Source organism: Anguilla anguilla, chromosome 9, assembly GCF_013347855.1.
Source record: "Anguilla anguilla isolate fAngAng1 chromosome 9, fAngAng1.pri, whole genome shotgun sequence".
Classification (NCBI taxonomy): Eukaryota; Metazoa; Chordata; class Actinopteri; order Anguilliformes; family Anguillidae; genus Anguilla; species Anguilla anguilla.
Window position 1 is genome coordinate 8,569,745 of NC_049209.1, and position 22,149 is coordinate 8,591,893.

Genomic DNA, 22,149 nt, shown 5'->3' on the forward strand with positions numbered 1-22,149 from the left:
AGACAATTAAATTTAAGCTGGCTTTGTTTCAAACGCGTGGCGGTTTTGTCCAAAATACCGTATTGCGCTTATGAGCCCAAAGAAAGAATATGCTTGTGCTGAGCTGTTCCCTGTGACTGGTAAACATGGGCCCAGCAGCCCTTTTTGTCTCATTTAATTGGGGGAATCTGGTGTGAGCGAGTGGAGGCAAGGTGTTCTTGAGATAAACCCGATAAGCACTGGAATGTGAGGGAAGGTAATCTGGAAACACTCCGGCCTCTCAGAAGGACAGCAGCACTCCACGCGGATGCCCACATCCACAGCGACTCTCTGGGCTAATTGTGACATAAAGGATGCCTGTCACCAGAGTAACCGCAGCAACGGTAATTACAGTCACAGTTAGTTACGGAGCACAACAGAATGGCAGTAAAAAGGCATCACCGTTGTGGTGGATCTCCTGTGCGCATTTATCGGGACGAGGGCACCAAACTCTGTGTTTCTTCTCATTAGGGCTGAAAAGCCAGGTAGAGGAAGACAGCTTTTAGCACCAGCAGTGAAAACACCAGACGACCGATTGTATCTGTTTCCACGGTTTGGTTTCCAAGGGTACTCCACGCAGAGATAAGGGATGGTTGTGTGAGATGAAGGGCTTGTTTGCCCCATTGCATCAATCAAGATAGTTCACTTAGATCTGGTGTGCTCTCAGTTTCGATATCTGGTCATCCTTTTACTCTGATTACCGTTTCTGCATGTTTAAACATGCAGTTTGCTCATTATTTCTCTCTTTCTCAAGTATACAGTTAATTTAATGATAGTTAAATATTTAAAAAATGATATTCAAACTAGTTTGGATCATACATCTTAAAGAATTAAGAAGTGTGTTGGAATTATGTTGGAAAAAAAGAAGTTAAGCACCTATAAAACACATCTTGCAGTATAATGTATATACAGCTCTGGGAAAAGATTTTTTGACCAAATTTGAGTCAAATTTTCAGTTTATAGTATTTGTCTGTGAAATCTATCTTCTGATATTCTTTCATGAACTACTGACCAAATTTGATATTAATTCCAAACAAAAATATTGTATTCAGAACATGTATTTGCATAAAATGGAAACAAAATACAAAAAATGCATTGTGTTGTTACACATTGAATAATGCAAACTAAGCAAGTTTATACCTATAAATAATAAAAATTCCAGTGTCTTAACTTAGGAAAAGGTTTAACAATCAATGTTTGGTGGAGTAACCCAGATTCCCCTTCAAAAAACATGGGGTGGTCTTTTCATTTTTTCCCCCAGAGCTGTGGTATACTATGAAGTCTAGATTGCATTCTGTATAATAATCGACAAGCTCTCAAGCCAGTTGCTAACAGCCCCTTGTTTTCCATGAGGATTCAGTTTATGGTTCTGAATATTGCTAGTAATGGGACATGCTGTACATTTTGGCCACCACAAACAACTGGAAAAAATGTGTGAGATTACTCTCCAATGGATTATTCTCTTTTCCTCACTGAAGTCCAGGCCAGAAGCTTTATCAGTGGCCACTGCAATTTGAGGCCTGGAATGAAGTAAGTTAGAGGGGTCCTAATCCTCCGAATTGCAGTCCTGCTTGTTTTCTGGGCTGGGGGTTGATGAAGGATATATTTTCCTTCGTGGTGATCTCTGTGATGCCCCCAGTAAGTGCTCTGCCACAGAGGGGCAGCACCTCACTTGTCCTCTTTTTCCCAAAGGAATTGTGGGTAATCAGATTCCCACTCGAGCAAGCCAATGAGGTGAGCTCTTTCTACAATGTTGGCAGGCGTCTATACTACAAAGCGTCTGCTTTCTTGTTCTGTATGGAAGTGTGGTATCCACACTTTGCACAGTGCTGAAACTCTGGCTATCAGATGTTTTTTGAAAAAACGCTTCACTGGAAGGGCTGGTGTCGACAGCTCGGAAAGATTTCTTTCTTCCCCCCCTCCTCTCCTTTTAGCCAACATATTTTTTTGTTGTTAAAGTTTTCTCCACGCTTTCTTCTACTTTATTTGTGGAGACATGAAACAAATTGGCAATGAAGGAGAGAAAAAGGTTCCTGTTACGTGATAAGTAAGGCGTTCTGGTTTAGGTTTTAAGTGTTGTTTCAAGTGGGCTAAAGTTGCAGTGTGTTGTGAGAACCCTTAGGAACTTGGGGGAAAAACGAATAAAGCGTTAAACGCAAAGTACAAGTTTGGCCCTGAAAACACTGCTTTTCTATTAAGATGAATATGATATTTTGTATATCTGAGATTAGCCTCGAACAAATGAGGTATTTTGCCGTTTGTAATTCTGTAAATAATGGTTCGTAGATAAGCACCGGCTTAATCCGTTGTGAAAAATCTTTTTTGTTTGTCTGCGTAGGGCTGGCGCTGAGATGAAGCAGGGGCCCCGTCTGTCGTCCCTTTGAGAAAGTCTCGCACACCAAATGTGACCGCGCTGTAACCAGAGCAATGCCAAACAAACCAGAGATCATTCCGGGGCCTTCAAAGTAAACGGGGCGCCAGGCTTGCCGCCTGACATACGGGTTCTCCGCAAGGCTTGCCGCCTGACATACGGGTTCTCCGCATTCGTGAAACAGAGTTGAGCGAAGAAGATAAAAAGTTTTTTCCTGCGCTCCGTTGCCCGACGGTGTCGTGTGTGTAACACTGTTTCTCGGCCGGGCCTGCTCCTTCACAAAGCACATAATTGTGCTTTGTGCCAAACTCTTTTTCTTTTTCTTTTCCTTTTTTTTTTTTGCCGTGGCATGTTTGTCTTTCTCCGTCGATGGAAGTATGTTTTCAATTTGCAGGTTTTTGTGAAATGAGGGATTCTTGGAGAGCGCGGGAGTGGCAGCGCTTCCCCGCCGTCGCCGCGGTAACAAGCTCTCGGTGCTGCCTTTAATGAGCTGGGGCTGCTTTTGTGGCCGAGCCTCAGGGTACTCAGGAATTTGGCCCCCAAATCCATCCTTTCTCTCTCTCTCTCTGTCTCTTCCCCCCCCCCCCCCCCCTTTGCTTTTCCTCTCACTTTCCCTTCTCATTCTCTGTTGCCCTCTCTCAGAATCTGTCTCTCTCTTGTCCCTCTCAAATCATTTGTTCTTTCATTGGTAAAATCAGAGGCTTCCTGTTGCTGGTCAGCAGCTTTGGAGGAGAAAACCTTGCTTAATAGAGCTCCTGTAACGTTTGTCCCTCCAGCACTGGCAGCGGAATGAATTTCTTTTCTTTTTTTTGGGTTGAATTCCACCCGAAAAGTAAAGCCACAATGGCATTAATTTCAAGCACTTGACTCTGTAATGTTAAATCCAAGTGATCTGTGCTTTCAGTATAACGGTACAGTCTATATTTGTTCAGGAAACTTTCTTGAAGGTCTTGTGTTTTCTTTATATGCACCTGCGTATAGTCATCAACAGCCATAAAGATTACGCTTGCCAGTTTGTACTATGGACGCTTTCTGAACAGTGGCACAAGTTGGATGGTAGCCACTGTGAATACCCGAACTTGGGGAACTGAAGTTTTGAATTTTTGCTTGTCCAATCAAAACCGCAGGTGTGGAGTTCTCTTTACGCCTCACCTCTTTATTCCTGATGTAAAAACTTCTGGTGCCCTGTTATTCTTTCCAAAGCATAATATGGACTTTGTTTCTGCCGTTCCAAGAGCAGACCGCAATCTCTGAGCTTTATGATACTCGAGCTTAGGAGTGGGCTTATCTGAAAGTCGGCTTATGGGGTAGAGGGGTCTGCTAATGCTTAATATGCCTCGGCCCCTCCCCCGTGCCCCCTGGCGCACATGCACACATGCGTACCCCTCCTCTGTGGCGTTGGTTTGTAGCGGGACGAAGTGAAAGGGCTTTTGTTTCTCCGGTGATTAGATGCTGACCTAAATTCACGAGCAGGTAATCACAGGCCGTGTGATACTGTTGGCCAGGCTCTGGTGACGGGGTCGCGAAATGATCAAAGCTTCACGGAAAAGCATTTCTCAGGTGTTTGGAGCTCGTGTACAAAGACCAGCGGCTCTAGACCTACTGGACTGTAGAGCTGAGCCTTATTAGCAACGGTACACATTTCACTCAAGGTCACAATCAAATAATCAGACCCTACTACTGCTTCTTTAAACCTGGGTATGAAACAGGTCGTTTTCGTGTAATAATAATTAAAAATTATTTATCAGATATTTTCTTTATGTTTTTCTTTCTAACAATAATAACACTATATTTTTGTGCATTTTTTTATTGACTGTTGAGTGGTTGAATAGTAATATGTTGCAAATTTTTCACAAACCGACGGTCAGTGAAAAGTTAAGATTATTCATTCGTAGTCAAATATTAGAATAATAGTGTGTGGCGAGACTTGTGGCACAGTCCGTACGGTAGCCAACTGTCAAGCCGTTTATGAATCCCGCACCCCACCCAAACAACCCCTTCCCACAACCACCCCCCCAGCCCCCACCGTGAAGTTGGGGGTTATGTCCATTATGTCATCGGTTTTGGCAGTTACATAAATTAGGTTTTACATTTTCTTGGCTATTTTACTTATTTTGGTACTCATGGAGAATACCAGATTGTAACTGCTGATATGCTTTCACCTGTTATGAGGATTATACTCAATATGTATACCTAAAAGTACACTGCCAAACCTGGCCACAAAGCCTTACTGTACCCGAGAAGACCTAATGCTTTGTAAAATATTCTGTGTGTTTAATTTTTTTATTATATCTAATTTACTCTGTAATGCACTTAACCTGTTCAGAGGCCATAAAGGAGCTATGAAAATTTGGATAGTTTCCACCTGCAGCTGTACTGGTCAGTATGCGTGTAAAGGCCTTTGCAGAAACACTGTCCGACTAAAAAATTTTTTTTAAAAACCTGGTGGTGAAATAAAACATTATTTTATTCCTAATAATAAAGCGATTGTGACTTTGATTAAAGAATAAAACACTGTGTTAGAAGTTGTGTTTGGCAGTGCCACCGGACAGAAAGTTACAGCTAGATTTAAGTTTTTTTGTTTTTCTTTGTAATTATTTCCTCCATTAATATATTTTTCCAGGCTGGGAAAACAACCTTAAACCAGTGCAGGTTTAAGGTCATTATTAGCTCTCACGTTTAATTGAGAAGAACCCATGCAGCACCGGCCATAGTCAGATTTAATTCCTTCTACACCATTCTTTAAGAATGTCCATGTCTGGAAAGTAAGGCATATACTTTAAGGGACCCCTTTGCAGGTGTGTAAGCTTCCACTCTGTTCAGTGAAAGTAAATTTGGACCCATTTGCTTTTAGGACCAGAAGTACCAACCCTTTGGCTAGGCTTGCTTCCATTCAGCTAGAAGAGCATTAGTGAGGTCGGGCACTGATTGGATGATTAAGCTTGGCTTTCAGTTAGCTTTCCTATTGATCCCAAACGTGTTGGATGGGGTCAAAGTCAGGGCTCTGTGCAAGCCATTCAAGTGCTTCCACATCATTCTAAAAAAAAAACAAAAAAAAAAAAACATTTATATATGGACATCACTGTGTGCCCAGGGTCATTGTCATGCTGAAACTGGAAAGGGCCTTCCCTAAACTTTTGGGGAAGCAGAATATAATTGTATGCTGTAGCATTAAGATTTGTGTTCACTGGAACTAAGGGACCATTCCCTAAACCATGAAAAACAGCCCCAGACCAAGGGCTGTCCAGACACTTTTGGTCATATAGTGTACGTGACTGAGTAACAGAATGGTGTTGTTCATTACTTCAGAATAACCTTCTGATTTGATGAAGGATGACATAGCAGTGGGGTGAGTTTGCAGTTTGCTCTTGGAAATTCCAAATTTGGAAGAAAAAATGGAGGTAGAAAAAATATTATATTCCTGTGTACAAAATACATAAATGAAGCGTAGGCTAACAAATGGCTCTCCATTCAGTTGGTCTTATAATTCGGCTGGGCCTCTTGTGGTCTTATAATTAAATTTCCTCCTTTCCTCTCATTGCTGTCCTGTAATTATGTAAATATGTTGACTGCGTTTGCAGCAATACGATCTCGTACTCAACTAAGTGTAACAACACGTAATCCAATCAAGGTGGTTTGAGTTAGAGTCTGATCGCATCTGGCATTCCGGGCCAAACAAGGTGCACCTGTGACATGTTCATCATCACAGAGCCAAAATACAAGCGGAGTCAACAAGAGCGACGGCAGGACTGTCACACCTAAATTCAGAAAAAAAAACTTTGTTTGTAAAGGCATCTCACTCTTGTCTATTTTTGAGATTTGCGTTCTTCATATATCTGGTACGTATGTATTTGTAATCAATTATGCTGCTTTGCACAGTTCATTGCTTCGCTTCAGTCTGTGCACGTCATCTTGCAGCGAGACCACTAGCCTTATGAATTTGACATAAGTTTCTTATTCTGGTAAGGGCAGGCATTTTTTTTAATGACTACCAGACGTCTTAGAAAGGATAGCTATCTATCCGAAAATAAACTTTATTTCTAATAATGCTTAGAACCTGTCCAGATTAGCAAAGATGTCAGGAGAGCACTGATTACTATAGCTGTATAAACGCTTACCTGAGTCTTGTGTATGTTGTTAAGTAGCTGGCTTAATCTAGCAAGAGCAAATGATCCCGGCTGCAGAACAGGCACAGACAAAATGCTTCATCCTCTGAAGTAGTCCTAACCTGGCTCCTGCCGTTCTGTTAAATGTCAAATTAAACCATTCAGCAAATGAAAATATTTGTCTGTTTTGTTTATGTGAACTGGGCTTGTGATTGTGTATGTTTCTGGTCAGCTGAAAGATATTCAGCTGATCAAGGCGAGCTTGTAATAACAAATCAGCTGTACCAGAACTGAATGCTTCCCTCAAAACTATTTGTGTAAACCCCTATACAGCATGTGCTCTGATTTTGAGCTGACGTCTGTAATCAGCTTTTACCTCTGCGGTGGTTTCCAAACTGCGCAAAGATCACAGTGTGCATGCACATTTAAATGTTTTGTTGAAGGCTCTATTCGGAGCCCAAATAGCAGTGCATGCTTTGGGGTTGTACATAGCGGAGCAATTTCTAATCCGTCTCTGAGGAGGAGGTGTAATATAGCTTCATAAGACCACAGATGGCGTTAAGATGAGTGGGACGAGTCCGTGTGAGAACGAAAGAGAAATGCTGTAATTAAATGAACGTGCGCCCCCTGCGCACTTGGCCTGAAGCCTTCGCAGAGCACGGCTCACTAGCGTCACCTTGGCTACGACTGCAGCGGCTTTTCATGCTTAATTAAGCTACCATTCCATCCAGAGGGCTATTGACGAATAGCATGAGTTCCTGCGAAGTGGCTGTGGTTAGCACGAGTTTGACAGGAAGGCAATGCTGTAAATTGCCAAAGGAAACTTTGAATGTAACTATTTTTAAAGCCGTATTGATCGATCTAAATATCCATCCATAACTGTGTAAATATTTTGCAGGGGATTAGCCTTCTCCTTGGGTAATTCCTACTCAGAATGGCTTCCTCAGATATTTAGGAAATGTGTGCATTCCTCCTTGGTTTGAGTGGTCTGCTTTCAACTTTCTGCCCCAGCTGAAACAGCTACTTTGTGTTCTGAGGCCACGACCCTACTAGCTTGGCATATTATGACAATGGGTGAGATACCACCAAAGCCTCTGCTCCATCGAAACTTAGCATGCTTTTTTCCTTTTGTTGTGTTTTTTTTTTTCCTTTCAGTGAGGACCCATGTCACAGCGCTATTTAAGTAAGAGTAGCGTAACCCTGTCTGAAATTCTAAGAGCAGAGTGTATTGCAGGTGGACTTAATAAAGGTCCTAAACTCATCATCATTATCTCAATCTGGATTCTTTTAGTTACCACTTCATTATACATTTCTTTTGATTTTACTGTCCGCTAAAAACACTTTTACAGGCGTGTAAGATTACTGCGCTGATTACTGTACTTTTAATGGGGAGCACTAAAGGTTTTTCATTTGAAATAATGTAGATGAAGAGGGAGGTAGAGAGTTGGTGGGATTCTCTTATTTCTTGCTCTAGACAGGCTGTCATCTTGATTCTCCATTCCAAGTTTGAAGCTGGGGGAAAGATGAGCTGACAGTGTGACTAAAACAGCGACAGGACATGCGCTGTATAATGATATGTATTGACAAATATCGATAATTGGTTATGCCCAGATTATGGACTTCATGGTCAAGTGTTTCCTGCTCGTTTTTCAATCTCATGCCTGTTAAGTGTCTGTACATTTATGGCTGTCACGTAAAATTTGGTCTGTGTTGTTTTAACCTTTGTATACCTGCCTGCAAAGCAAATTTATCTCCGGGGACAATAAATGTATTGATTGATTCGATTGATTGATTGATCGATTGATTGTGCCCGACGCTGCCTGCTGCCATCATTCAGAACAGCTTGATTTGCAATGAGAGAACCCAATCCTGCATTATTTCTGTTTATTTTGCCTAATAAGGGAATATCCTAAATCCCATGTTTCGTACAACAAAAGGTAGGAAACGAGCAAAAGTCATTCATTTACAGTGTCCATGTGGCACCATAAGTTTTTTACATTTCTAACGACGCTTGCTCACTCATAAGCGTACCGCACGGAGGCAGTGGGAATGGTATAAACCCAAGTAGGTCTTTGATTCTGGCCAGCTGCAGGCAACCAGAGCGCACAGCGGGTGAAACCAAAGCTAATCCTGCACTACTCGGAGTCGGTGTGTGGCCAGGTGTGACAGCGACTCCATTGACCGCTGCACAGAGAGTGTGTGTAGTGATTTGGGAGGGATTCGGGAAGGTCAGATGTCCACACCTGCACAGATCTCTCTGAAGCCTCGGAACGATGTTCAGGGCCATTGGAGACCCGCTGATTACTTTACTCTAGGTCGGTGAACCCACCTTTGAATGCGGGTCTGGGCATGTGTGCAGGTCACACGTATGTGAGCGTGTAATGGACGAGGGCATGGCGCTCTGTTGAAGCGTCGCTGCTGGGATTGTCTCGCTGATTGTAAATTACTGTAGTAATTACTGACTCCTGGGTCAGATTTCCCCAGGAATTCTGGATTAGAATGTGGTTTGTTTAACATTCTGCATGTTGAAAGTAGCCCGTGATGAAAAGCTATTGTATTACAGATTTCCTCTTCTTTTTTGTCCCTTGCGCCAGTCACTTCACCGAGCCGTCAAGCGATTCCGATACCCCCGTTCCCCGTGATTTGTATCATTGTGATTTTCCTGCTGACAAAACACTCTGGATGACCTCACGTTCAGCCCGACTGCTCCATTATAGGAACTCTCCTGTGGAACGTCAGATAGAACTTGCCGTGCGCCTGGAACAGCATAATGAATCCTTAATGAACTGTAAAGAGACGTATCATCGGCAATTAAGGGATAAATTATACTCCGCGTATGATGTGAAATGGTACATGGAGTTTTGACTGTGTGGGGGAAATTGCTACAGTGGCTGAGTAAATAAAGGACCTGTTGAATGCTCTCAACTGGCGTGCGGTTGCTTGTTTGTTGTTTTTGTTTTGTTTTTTGGCCCGGTTGGCCCCCCGGTTGTTGCCACGCACACCTGCTTTTCACGCCACCCGGCAGCTGTCGGGGCGCGGCGAACGCATCCGGCGCGGACGGATGGGCGGCTCCTCTGTGCCACAGAATGGACACCGCCGGCGCCATTACGGCTCTTGTCTTTCCCGGGCTGAAAGGGCCCTGAAGTGCCTGAGCGGGCACGGCTGAATGGGAGACGGGGGCGGACACAAAAGGTTGTCGCGGAGGTGAATCTTGTATCTGTTACGGGCCCCCCCCGGATTGTGTCGAGCCCCGCGTTAAAAAAAAAAGGGCCCGGTAGGTGCGGCCCCAAGCAGGCCTCTCATTTTACAGCTGCCCTCAATGGGCCTGGGGAATTTCTCACCATGATCTTCTTAGGCTGTACAAAGCACCGTCCAGCCCTGACTGGGGGAGGCGGGGCTTCCAGAGGAGAGATTTGAATGGCTGGTGGGTGACTGTTATAATGGGAACCTGCATCATTGGCGGCTCAGACTGTTATACATTTTTCCATTTGGAATTGGCATTCTGAATTGCCATTTTGTTTATGGGACTCTTTAACTTTCTAATGCATTTGTGTGCATATTCCTTGAGGTTTTGTTGAGCTTTCCCGTAAATTCTTGTGAAATGTTGTGTGGTATGCTGAGTTGCTGTGATGTTCCCAAGCAATAATGCAAAGCCTCACCATGTCAGATCCTCCCGCTGCGCCTTTGTTTCAATCACTCCTGAGACAAAGTTGTCCCATTCTCAGGATCGCTCCAACACATTCCGCATTTCACGAGCACGTTATTTTTCTCTTTTTTTTATGTACACGTTTTATGCGTCCTAATCCTTCACACATTGTCTCTCGGAAGAAGAAAAAGTGCAACGTGTGAAATGCAAAGAGCAGAAGTTTTTCATCAGCCGTTTTTCTTCAAGTCAAACGCCATGAGCAGTTTGCACTCTGAAGAGCAGGCAGTTTGAGGACGGGGTTTATTTTGATCATCTGAAGACACTGCTGCGTGAGTATGGATCGGGGTCGGCTCGGCGAGCGATGGCTGCAGTGCAGGCCTTTTGGGCCTTCATTTAAAGCGCAGTGCATCTGCTCCAGGGCTGGGGAGGGACGGACGCTGACCGCGCTCCCGCTCCCGTGCAGTCTGCAGCGAGGCGGCCAGGCCGATGTCTGGAGACTGCAGGGAGGCCGGACTGACAGGAGACCTGCTGTGAACGTGGCGGGTGGGGGGGGTGGGGGGGGAGGTTGTGCTGGCAGAGACTGTGACACTGTTGGAGAACATTAACTGCGCTGGAACACAGTGAGCAGGGCCGCAGCGCTGAGGTGCTGGCGCCGCCCCCCCGCCCCCCCCTCCCCTCCCCTACCCCCACCCCCAATTTACGTGTACACTCCACTAGAGAGTTCCCTCATTCAACAAAAAAAAAGGCTGACAATAGACTGGACTGTGAGATCCTGTGATGTCATCTCCGTCCTCCCCTATCAGGTTTCGTTACTATGCGCCTGGCAGGGTTCCAGCGTGCGTCCTTTAGGAGAATGACAGTCGTCAAACTGCGATGAAATATGAGCGTTTCTGTGGTTCTGAATGGAGGACCGTGAGGCTAATAGAGCAAACCGGCAATTATCTCTGAGTCAAACAGACGGAGTACGACCAATCAAAACGCTCCCCGGCTCGGTCGATCTGCCCTGACTTTGTCCCCGCTTTGCCGAAAGGCTCGCTGTTTCTGCAAGCCAGTTATTAATCATCCAAGCCAACCTTCTCGTCTCTATCAAGAGATGTTTCGAAATGTGGAGAAGGCTGAGCATTACAACATTGTTGTGTGCAAATTTTGCATACCTGTAAACTTAAAGATGCAAAGTAATTTTGACAGTTGGATTGTGTAATGGCACTGTCTATGTTTGCGGACAGCGCAACAATGCTTTGTATATCTGAGCTTGCGTTTGTTTGAGCGGTCATAAAACAATCTGTTTCTGTCCAGCCTGGTTGATGCCCCCCAATTAATTTAATTAAGTTTTATTATTTATGAGTTACAGCATTTAGTTTAAAATAATGCATGCATGTGTCACTGTTATCTGTACTTTATGCCAAATATTTCCTTAAGTTTAGCCTTCAAAAATTTCCATCTTTGGAGCAGAACACTAATTTTATGTTTGAAAAAAAAGAAAAATTACATGATGATGGAAAGGTGAAAGTTGGAAGTATTTGTGACTAGCTGAAGATGCCCTTTGATAAACTTAAGAGGTATGCACATGCTGATTTATAAACAAAAATATTGCTCTTGGCTCACCAGTGCAGTTTTTTCCTCCCTTCATCCACATGTGGACATCACCACACTCATCTGGTTGAGACAGCCTTTATTGTAATCCATGAATGAATCTCAGTGTTATTCTTGTAAAGCTTGGATATTTCATCACCAACTGAGCTTGGAGCTGTTCCCGTCACCTGCGTCCAATGCCTTTTTTTTTAAAGAATAGGGAGAAAAAAGAAAAGAGATGATCCTGGATTTGGAAAGAAGCCTGAGGTCCAGTGTAGGGGAAGATGGAACAACTTGTAGGGAGTTCAAGATCCGGCTCCAGCTCCAACAGAATAAACCGGTCGTGGTTTCAGTGAGAATGAACCCAGATTCATTTATGTTATTTATGTGTCTTTCTGTCACTGGCATGAGGCACATTGCCAGTCTGGTATTAGGGAGTGTTCACAGCCATGACAAAATTGCAGCTGGAGAAGATTTAAGCACATTTACACATTTACTGAAGTAAACTGTGATGCCAGCTCCCTTATTTCTCTATATTCAGTGTCCAGTGCAGGGTTTGCACCATATTTTTGTATTTTTTATACAACAAAAATAATGTAGTAATCTCTCCTAGGGGCAGCATATAAATTGAGAACAAGGTGTGGCCCAAGATGGATCCCTGGGGAACATATCAACTTAGACAAAACTAGATGAACAGTCACCAATGAACTCACAGAACTGTGTATCAGATCTGACTCAAAACCAAGATAAAATAATGTCTACAACACCAACGCTGTCTCTAAGGCTATCAATTAAAATAGCATTGTGCTACCGTGCCAAAGGCAGTACTAAGGTGAAGTAATACCGGAATTGAGCTCTTTCCCAAATCTGCATTTATGATGAGGTCTTTAGTCACCTTAAGTGAAGCTGTTCGGTGCCATGGTGGATATAAAACCTGACTGGAATATGTCAAAGAGATTTTTGGAGCTCATAAAACCTATAAGTTGATTTGCTAAAACCTTCTCTAGAACCTTAGAAGGAAATTGAAGTTTGGTGAAGTTAGGATGTTCAAATTGTTCAAATTATTTGGATCCAGGCTTGGCTTCTTGAGAAGAAGCTGCACTGGGACGCATTTAAAATATGAGCTAACTGCACCTGTGACCAAAGAGATATTGGTAATAGCCTCAAAGTCTGGAAAAACCGTGCTAATCACCTCCTTTAACAGGCCAGGGTTTACCTTATGTAAAGGAGAGAACGTTGATTTAGTGTGCTTCATTATTTCTACGAGCTCTTGTGTATATATGGGGTTTAAGGATCTGAGCACAGCACTGATTTAAGGAGTGGCCACTATATGTTGCATTGAGAGCAAGATCTGAATTTTGATGTTTACAACTTTGCGAATAAAAAATGAGAAACTTTTCACGTTGTTCCAGAGAAGAGTAAAAGATCACATTGGGGGCGGGATTAACAATCCGCTCAGTGGTTTTAAACAGTTGTAGAAATGACAGGGCTATTGTGATCTGCACCTTTACCACTACTCTCAGCCCAAGTTGACACCTCTTTTCTCTTTCATGTTTCCACTTTTTGTTAATCCATCACATACTGTGTGAAACGGGCTTAAAACCGGACAAGAAGGACGAAAAAGGGAACCCGCAGAAGCAATGGCAGCCAGGGCCTGCAGGGAAGCTTTGCAGAAAGAAAGCAGAGTGTGGGAGCTCAGCGTTTTTCTGGCTGATTTCTCTTCCTTTTCTCCCTCGCTCACCTTGCAGAAATTCGGTCCAGATGTGTGCCGTCACTTTGCTCCTCTTCCTTTCAGCACACCTTTCCCCGTCATCGCTGCTAGTTCCACCGTTTCAGGGAAGAGGGATGTCCAGTGTGTCAGATTGGGCCAATCACCATTGTTTATTATCCTTCAAATCAGATGTCAGTAATCTAGCACAAACTAAAGGCACTGTTGTGCTTAGTCTTGGCAGTTTAGTCGGTAGTTGACAGATTCCTACATTCGGTATCTAAGGGGATGTAGAAAGACTTTTCCGAATGTCCTGGAATTGGTCAGTTGCCATAAATTTGTGAAACATGTTGGGTATTTTTTCCATTTAAAACTTCCAATGCATAGCAGCTTGGGTCAGCAGACTTATTAAATCAGAAAGGGCTTGAACATTAGGAGTATTTCCATCCCTGTAACATACTGTGCTTTTCACAAGCCATGCAAGCACTGTGGAAGTAGATGGAGTCAATGCATCAGATCACCTCAGATGTCACATACCAGGAAATCTCTCACTCAGTTTTTTTGTGCAAGTAACCGTGTGGTGCAAGGCAGGCTGTAATGGTCGTTCTTCTTCTTCTTCCAGCTGAGATACCAGCATGGCCTCTCCACGCCTTTCCTACAGCAGACACTACCAAACCTGAAGAACTTCCTGGAGCATGGGCTGCTGGTCCGCTGGTGAGTACGTCCTGTCGGTGAGACTGTCATCCTGTCGGTGAGACTGTCGTCCTGTCGGTGAGACTGTCGTCCTGTCGGTGAGACTGTTGCTACCTCAGGGGGGCCTTGTTGTCACAAGGGATGTAGTGTATCTAAGGAGCGGCTGGCCTGTTCCACCATCTCCGCTTGACGTGAAGTCAGAATGAATGCCCCTCTGACTCTCTAACCCGCCCCTGTAGGTAGATCACTGCTGGACCTGATGACACTTCCTGCTAAAACTCTGTCCCTCAGCGCATGATGTACCCTGTGATCTGGCATCAAATTTTGACTGTGCCAACTGTGGCTGGCAGCCCCACAGGGTGGCACATGACTGGACATTCCAAGCTTGGGGGAAAGTGTACTGACAGGATTAAAATGTGGTTTAAAAAGGAACCTACAGTGCAGGGTGGATCAGCATGTGAAATGTAGTGATGGGTCCATTTATTCTTCAGAGCTCCATGATTTCAGTTGGAACATGGACAAGAGGCCCAATTTCAACCTCTTGGATCACTATGCATAAATGATCATTTTGAAAAAAAAAAGAAAAATCTCTCAGGGCAAACTGACACGAGACATGTATTCTGGACGTTTATTAGATAATATAATATTTCACTGTGACAAAGCCGTGTAAAGCAGTTGAATCCTGAAAGCTCTTCCTGTTCAGAAATATCTTGCATTTAAGATAAACCATATGAAGCCTGTGACCTTCGGTCTTGCGAGATGGAAGTGTGCATTTCCATGGTTCCGCTACAGTCCTGTTTCCACAGACTGAGCCTTCGGGGCCATTTTTAGCTGATTTTGTTTTCAAGGTTTTATCACAAAGAGCCGTGACGATTCAATTTTAGGCGGCCTTTTCCGTTGTTCCAGTGTATTCGAGATGCAATGTTAGTGCAGCGGCTCTATCCCGCGTACTTGTTCAGTATCTTCTCTTGAGAAAGCGTATCACTTCATAGGCCTGTGTAAACCAGCGAAGGACATTCAATCCCTGTACTCCCGTTAGAAAACAATGCAGAGCTGACTTCAATTTTGGGACTCTCTGCTGTGCGGTACAACAGTGCAAGGCTACAGCACGGCAGAACAGCACTTGATCTCACCGGCGTATTGAAATATCGAGGAAATGCATATATTTTATCCTCCTTTGTAAAGGACTCCAGTTTTTTTTTTTTTTTTTAATAATATCACTTCCATTCCACTCTTGGAAGAAGCCTAAATTCAGATCCTATTTCAGACTGAGGGCCAAAAATATGAAATATGGGTGTATAAAAATGCGGCTTAGCAGCTGTGGGGAGTTAACCCTCAGACAGGCGGAGAGAGGCTGAGATCCGTTTCCCCTGTACGGGGATGTATGGCATATCCAGGGACCCATTTACCTCCACCCCCCCCCTTCCCCCCTCCCCCCCTCGCAGGAGTCTTACCCACAATGTGGTGCGCATTCACCGTGTTGGGAGATCAGTTGGACCCCTTTCTCATTTCCAAGAAAGCAGTGCATGCTGGGAATAAGGGAATTTGGCTCAGATTTTCGCTCAGATACGCGAATGCTGCGAATGCATATGTAAGTTATGTATGGGGGCGCGGCGTGTTAACCCGGAGCAGGATCTCTCGTGTTTACTCTCAGAACGTTAGCCGGCCATGGCCACCGGGCCTCGGAAACCCGGAGTGGGGCTGCTGGGGGGAGAGGAAGACAAATTGGGGCTCTCTAATGGCTTAATTTGTCGCGGCTGTGTCAGCTGTGATGATGAAGAGATCGGCGTGACCGCGGCGGTATCGCGCCGTGTCAGCAAAAAAGGGCGTCCCGAACGTCTATAGGAAGTGGCGGGTGACCAACGCCTGACCCGGCGCCCCGCCCCGCGCTCGCCGTCAGCAGGGTCGCCGCGGCGAGGCCGGCGGAGCTGGAAATAAACGAATTAAAAGCGTGTTCCTGTGCGGGCGCCTCGCCTGGGAGCAGGCCCTGGCAGCGCTTCACAGGTCCGAGCGCCCCCTGTTCCCGCGCGCGGGACAGATCCCCTGATTAGACACAGGCCTGCTTGTCCTGGCTGGGCCGGCCCCACCCCTCTCTCCCCTGCCCCCCCCACCCCCCCACCCCCCCCCGGGAGCCGGCTTTGGAGATTGCGCGGTCCTGATGTGAACGCGGCGATAACGGCGGTAAATCTCTCTCCTCGTTCGCCGGGGAGCGAAGCCCTCCGCCCTGCCTCGCGTACGGAAAGCACAGAGGGACATTTTTAGCGGGGCCGCGAGTCCCGGCAGCGGCTCACTGCTGAGTTTAAGGAAAACTTTATTAAAGAAAGCAGAATGCTCTAATCCAATAAGCCGTCTGTCTTGCGTCCTTTATTGGCCTGGGCGTGACGAAGCACCTTTGAGAGGGGAAGTGTCCCACGCAATACTGAAAAATGGCTGATTTGTCCCCTCCAATAATCAGTGAATCCCTGAGTCGAATTTCCTCTTTTTGGGACTGCGGCCAGTCATGTCCCCCATGTTTAGGAACTCCCAGGTCTTGAGGTCTCACTGAACGAGTGCTCATCTTACACTCGCATTGCCTTTTCAAGACCAATCATGAACTAGAAGTAACAATGAACCTGTTCCTTCTGCAAATTAGCAATCATTTATTGGTCAACGGCCTGTCATTTACTATAGTTTTCCTACCTCTGTTCGGTCATTTTTTTCTAGCAGTCTCCAGCTTTTATGCACGTGAGTCGGACTCAATGTTTTATTTGATTAAAAATTTAAATAAGTACATTTGGTAATGTCTGCCTTCATACCGGAGTACTGTATGTTCATGAAAATCCAGAGCGCATTACAAGCTTGCAAACTGTAGTTGGGTAACTGCCAGCCAGCTAATAGCTGACTAGTCTCTTGTGAACGGTGTATATATTAGCCTCATTCACAAACTGTCCTGTGGTGCTTTGTAAAAATTCATTTAATTCAATTTGTCAAAAGGCAGCTGTGTTGTTAATCTTGGATAGAATATAGTTCTTCTCCAGTCTCTAAATCCTTCGAGTCTGCAAAGGCCATACTGATTTAATTGTCATAGCTCACAGACTGTACAGGAAAATGCCCCCCCTAATCTTTACACCAAAGTACTGTACGACCTTGTGTTTTGGCATTCACAGTGGTCAGGGTTGTTATAGAACAACCAGACGTCCTGACCCCCCCCCACCCCCCCAAAACTCTGGAAGAGGAATGGTGATGGCGGTGTATGAAGGAAGTTCTTCGTGTGATGGCCCCTTCCTCCCGCCTCCCGGCTCTGACTCACTTGATGGAGACGAAGACTTGACAGGGCCAGGAAGAAACTCTAAACAGTGCATGCGATTGTCCCCACAGACTGCCCGGAGATGCATCACATGCACATCTGGAGGAATATATACGCAAGTCTTGTGCTATCGATCGATCAGAGGCCATTTCCGAAGCAGAGAGCCCTTGTGCTAGAGGCAGAGGGCGGCATATTTTTCCAATATATAAACTGCAGGCAACGAGTTAAACAGACAACATCATTGTTACGGGGTCAGAGTTTTGGCTGGAATTGGGTTCGGGTGTCTCACTGTGTTCCAGAAGCCTCTCTCGCACCACAGCCACGGGCAGCTGAAGTGCTATTGAGTTGCCTTTTATTGAGTTATCATCGATGGTCTTGGCCCTGTGGAGCATGGGCTTCACCAGCCCCTCCCCATGTAGAGAGATACACCTACAGTACACTCGTGCTCAATCAGAAACTAAACATGCCTGCTAACTCTTAATAAGCCAATCTAATCTCTCGCTGTGTGTTTTGGCCCGGTTGGCAACCGAACCTGCTCCTTTCCGTCTGATTCCGAACGGAACAGAGTGTCTGTCTGTCGCTCCCTCTCGGACGGGACAGAGGATAAGGAATGGGGAAGCGTTTGGTTTAGGAATTCCACGACGGGCCGTATTAGGCCCAACGGCGAGAGGAGGGCAAGTGGGCCGACCCCAAAAAAAAAAAATAAGCGAGCTTGTTTGGGGAGACATTAACCTATCAGCAGGGCCCGGCCTTGCCAAAGAAAAGCCTGATGACTTCGACAGAGGCTTCAGGTAGCTTTTATGCGTTGATGTCTTTGAAAGGGGGCCGTCCGCTGGGAACTGGAGAAATACTAAAACCTAATGAGTTTAAAAAACCGTGACTAAAATACTGCGCCCGAGCGACAGTAAATCTTTCCCCCCCCCCGCCGATGCGCTAGCTGTTCGCACAGCCCCGGAGCTGCGGCCAGCGGACCACCTCCTGTAGAGGCCTGAGCATTCTGCGTGTGTGTCCTCCGCCTGACCCGCTGTCTGCAGCTCACCTGACTGTGACATGCGGCTCGACTTCCCACAGGGGTGTGTCCTGCGTAACTATGTGAGCGTAACTATGCGTTTATTCGTATATGTGCAAGCTCGTGAATGGGAATGTGTGTGATGGGTATGTCAGCGCATTTGTATGTGTGCGTGCATGTGACTGTGCCTGTGTGGGATGGATATGTGTGTGTGTGTGTGTGTGTGTGTGTGTGCGCGCATGTATGTGTGTGGGTGTGTGTGTGTGTGTGTGTGGGTATCGGCATGTGCATGTGTGGGCTTGTTTGGGTATGACTGTGCGAGTGTGCTTGTGTGTATGTGAGGTCGAGGGGGTTATGCGTGTCTGCGTGATTAATCTCTGATTTTTATTGCTCTCTCACCATTGCTCGTTGGTTTTTTTGGCTCATTACAGCGAGTGAAACATACTCCTTTATTTAAGGAAACAAGGGGCTATTGTTTCTTCTATCACAGCTATCCACAGCAGGACTGCATTTCTTCAATAAGCAAGTTCCCCCATCCTCATCATCCTCCTAATATTGATTCCAGCCTCGATGTCAGGCATTAGAAGCCTGTGGAAGGACTGCCCAGCACCCCCTCTTGCACGTGCCCAGTGCAGCCAAATTATAAATAACACTTTTCCCTGAGGGAAAGTGGGCGTGGCCTGGGAGATGGTAATTGCCGCAGTTAAAAAATAAATGTCATCAGTGAAAAAAGTGATGGCTTGAGAGAAGTTTCCCCCTCATGATCTCCGCACTGCTGATTAATACGACTTAATTTGACATGTTTAAAGAAACCAGTTTAGGAGAAAATATCGTACCAAATGCCGTTTCAGCCAAGAAGCGCATAGTTTCCGAGAAACTGTGACATGCAAGCACAGTATGAGGAATGCATTTGTTTTCTGAGCTGTTGGGTCGCTGCCTAAACTGCGTAGATATTGATTGGCCAATTTGCAGTGCTTTTGCGGGACTGGAACAGATTATCGCGGAGTGCTAGCATTGGCACCGGCTACGGAGAGTCAAGCTCTATTCGGATCATAAGTGGAGTCCAACGCACGTCGAGAGGAACGCATTATTTCTGAATAACGATTTAAGTCTGTGACCCACTTGTTATAAATGACATGTTGTAAAGTTTCTTGATATTGGGGTCAGTTTGACTCCAAAACGTCCTGCTGTTTTTGTTTTCTACGGCGCAGAGGAATGCCGATTCGGGCCTTGTGGCAGGCTTCAAACAGGACCTCGTTAAATTCGGTGTGCGTTCAGAGCGGGGGATGAGGCGATCACCACTGTGTTGTGTGTAACCAGTACTAAACAATTAGCGAAACGCTGAGGTGATTTGTCCTTTCCGTTTGGCTTTGCTTTGATCGTGTTTCTTCGGGGCCTGAAGCGTCAACATTAGCCAGTGCTGCTCCCGCCAGGAAAAACAATGGTTTTATTGGTCTTTTTTTTTTTTTTTTTTCCTTTGTTGTTTGTGAACATTTGACCTTCGGGAACTGGCTGCCTTGTGCAATGAACGTTTTCTTCATTTGCGGCGTGGCGGGTTTTTGAGAGCTGAAACAACACGAGGTTGGATAAGGGTTCCGTTGGGCAGCCTATTGCCTGGCTCGCTTTGCTGGCGCTCAGAGGTAGGGCGCAGTGCTGTGTGCGCCCCCTTATCGGACTGCCCAGGAATGCGACGGCATGACCTCACCGCTGGTCTCCAGAAGCCCTCTAGGAAACAGAGGAGATAGGAAATGCACAGTATGGTCGGCCATTTCTCTTAGCGGTGTGGGAGGACGACGAGGGGCTTATTTATTTCTTTATTTATTTAGCTATCCATCCGTCCATCCATCACATTACGTTTATTTGGCAGACGCTTTTATCCAAAGCGACGTTGAATAAGTGCATACCGAAGGTCCTTGGAACAACTACAAAACACTGGTCCGATAAGGTACAATACTCATTATGTAACAGTTATTATGTAACATAGCCGTGAACACATTAAGTCCAGTTCACGCAGTAAGCATAGGCTAGGTCAGAAAGTTTATGGGAAGTCAAACTAGGAGGCATGACAACGAGCTACAGCATCAAGATAATGATATGAGTGCAATGTAAGTGCTGGATGAAGGTAACATGAAAGTGCTACAGGAAGAAATTAGAAGAATACAAATAATAAGAGCGATTGTAAATTGGGAGTGACCTGCAGAGTAGTGATAGTTAGTCTGAAGAGATGTGTCTTCAGAAGATGTGCAATGACTGAGTGGTTCATAGAGGAACTAGGAGTTTGTTCCACCACTGGGGAGCTATGGTAGAGAAGCTTAGTGGTTGGGAATCCACCCATCCACCCATCCACCCATCCATCGATCCATCTGTCTATCTATCAAAAAGCAATTTGTGGGCAGTTGGCGGTTAGTAGAGGCTGAAAGACAGACTAAGCCGGTAAACTCGACGCTAGATGTTTCGGTCACTTCTGCGGTGTGTAGTAGGGGCGAGGTAAGGTCGGTTGTCTGGCAGTCGGAGGGTTGCGTTTGTGTGTGCCCTCCCGAATTAATGGAGGAACCCATCAGATGGACCTACCAATACAACAGCCCATTTCAGATTAGAACAGTGACTAAAAATGGGGGATAAATTGGTAAAGAATTGGAAAAGACTGGTTAGGTGGAGGATGTTTGCCTTCGGTGCAGGGCGCACACTGAACAGGGCCTTCTCTCTCTCTCTCTCTCTCTCTCTCTCTCTCTCTCTCTCTCTCTCTCTCTCTCTCTCCCCAGCGATCGGCACAAGGTGTCCAGCGCCGTGCCGGTCCCGTCCAAGTCTCAGCTCAGCGTGTCGGGCGCGTCTGAGGCCGCCTACCAGCCCAGGACCAGCTCCCCGGACCGGGGCCCGCGCAAGCGAGCCAGCTCCGAGGCCGACAAGCAGAAGTACAGCGCGCCCTCCCCCGGCCACGCCGGCGCCGCCCTGGCCCAGCCCATCGCCCTGGCCCCGCCCCCGGACCCTCCCAAAAACATGTCCTCCTCGCTGGACGCCGGCATCGACTTCGCCAAGGGCCTGGAGGCGGAGGAGGCCCCGGCGGGCGAGGACGCGGACCGCCTGGCCCCCTCGGACGCGGACGGGGACGGGGACGGGGACGAGGCGGAGGGCGAGGGCGCGGGCGCCATGAACGGCTCGGCGGTGCCGGGGGAGGGGCTGGCGCTGGCGGCGGGCGCCGAGCTCTGCTGCTCGGTGGAGCAGGCCGAGGAGATCATGGGCACGGAGGCCACGGGCTTCGGCGGCGGCGGGCCCCTGGAGGACTACCCCTGCATCCCCGTGGACCACGCCGTGGCGGTGGAGTGCGACGAGCAGGTGCTGGGCGAGCTGGACGCGGCCGGCTTCGAGGAGTTCTCCCGACGCATCTATGCACTAAACGAGAACATGTCCAGCTTCCGCCGACCGCGCAAGAACTCCGACAAGTGAGGCAGGACCTGAGGGGAGGGGGGTGGGGCGTGGGGAGGGGGGGACGGGGGGACGGGGGGCTTGTTATTTCCCCTAGCAACATGGAGACTACAAAAAGAAAATATAGGAAATATCTGGTATAATGACCAATTTGCACTTCTCCAAGCATTTCTATAATCCTTGAAAATGAAATAAAGGATGTTTGAGGTTGATCTGATTCCGGGCCTTATTTCCGGGTGCGTTGGCGTTACCAGGTGAGAATGAATGCTTAGTAACCGGCTTTTCACAGCACTAGGCCCTCAGCATGCTTGGGCATC

The 22,149-nt window shown here is 46.4% G+C and overlaps 1 protein-coding gene across 2 annotated transcripts in view; it reads left to right on the top strand.

Annotated features, from left to right (window-relative positions):
- uvrag (UV radiation resistance associated gene) overlaps positions 1-21,868 on the top strand; it is an 83,909-nt gene extending 62,041 nt beyond the window's left edge. For both annotated transcript variants that reach the window (XM_035434032.1, XM_035434033.1), the window contains exons 14-15: positions 14,044-14,135; positions 21,172-21,868. In XM_035434032.1, coding sequence (XP_035289923.1) covers positions 14,044-14,135; positions 21,172-21,853 — 774 coding nt within the window. In that variant the 3' untranslated portion in view covers positions 21,854-21,868. The remainder of the gene's footprint in view (positions 1-14,043; positions 14,136-21,171) is intronic.
- The last annotated feature ends 281 nt before the right edge of the window (positions 21,869-22,149 follow it).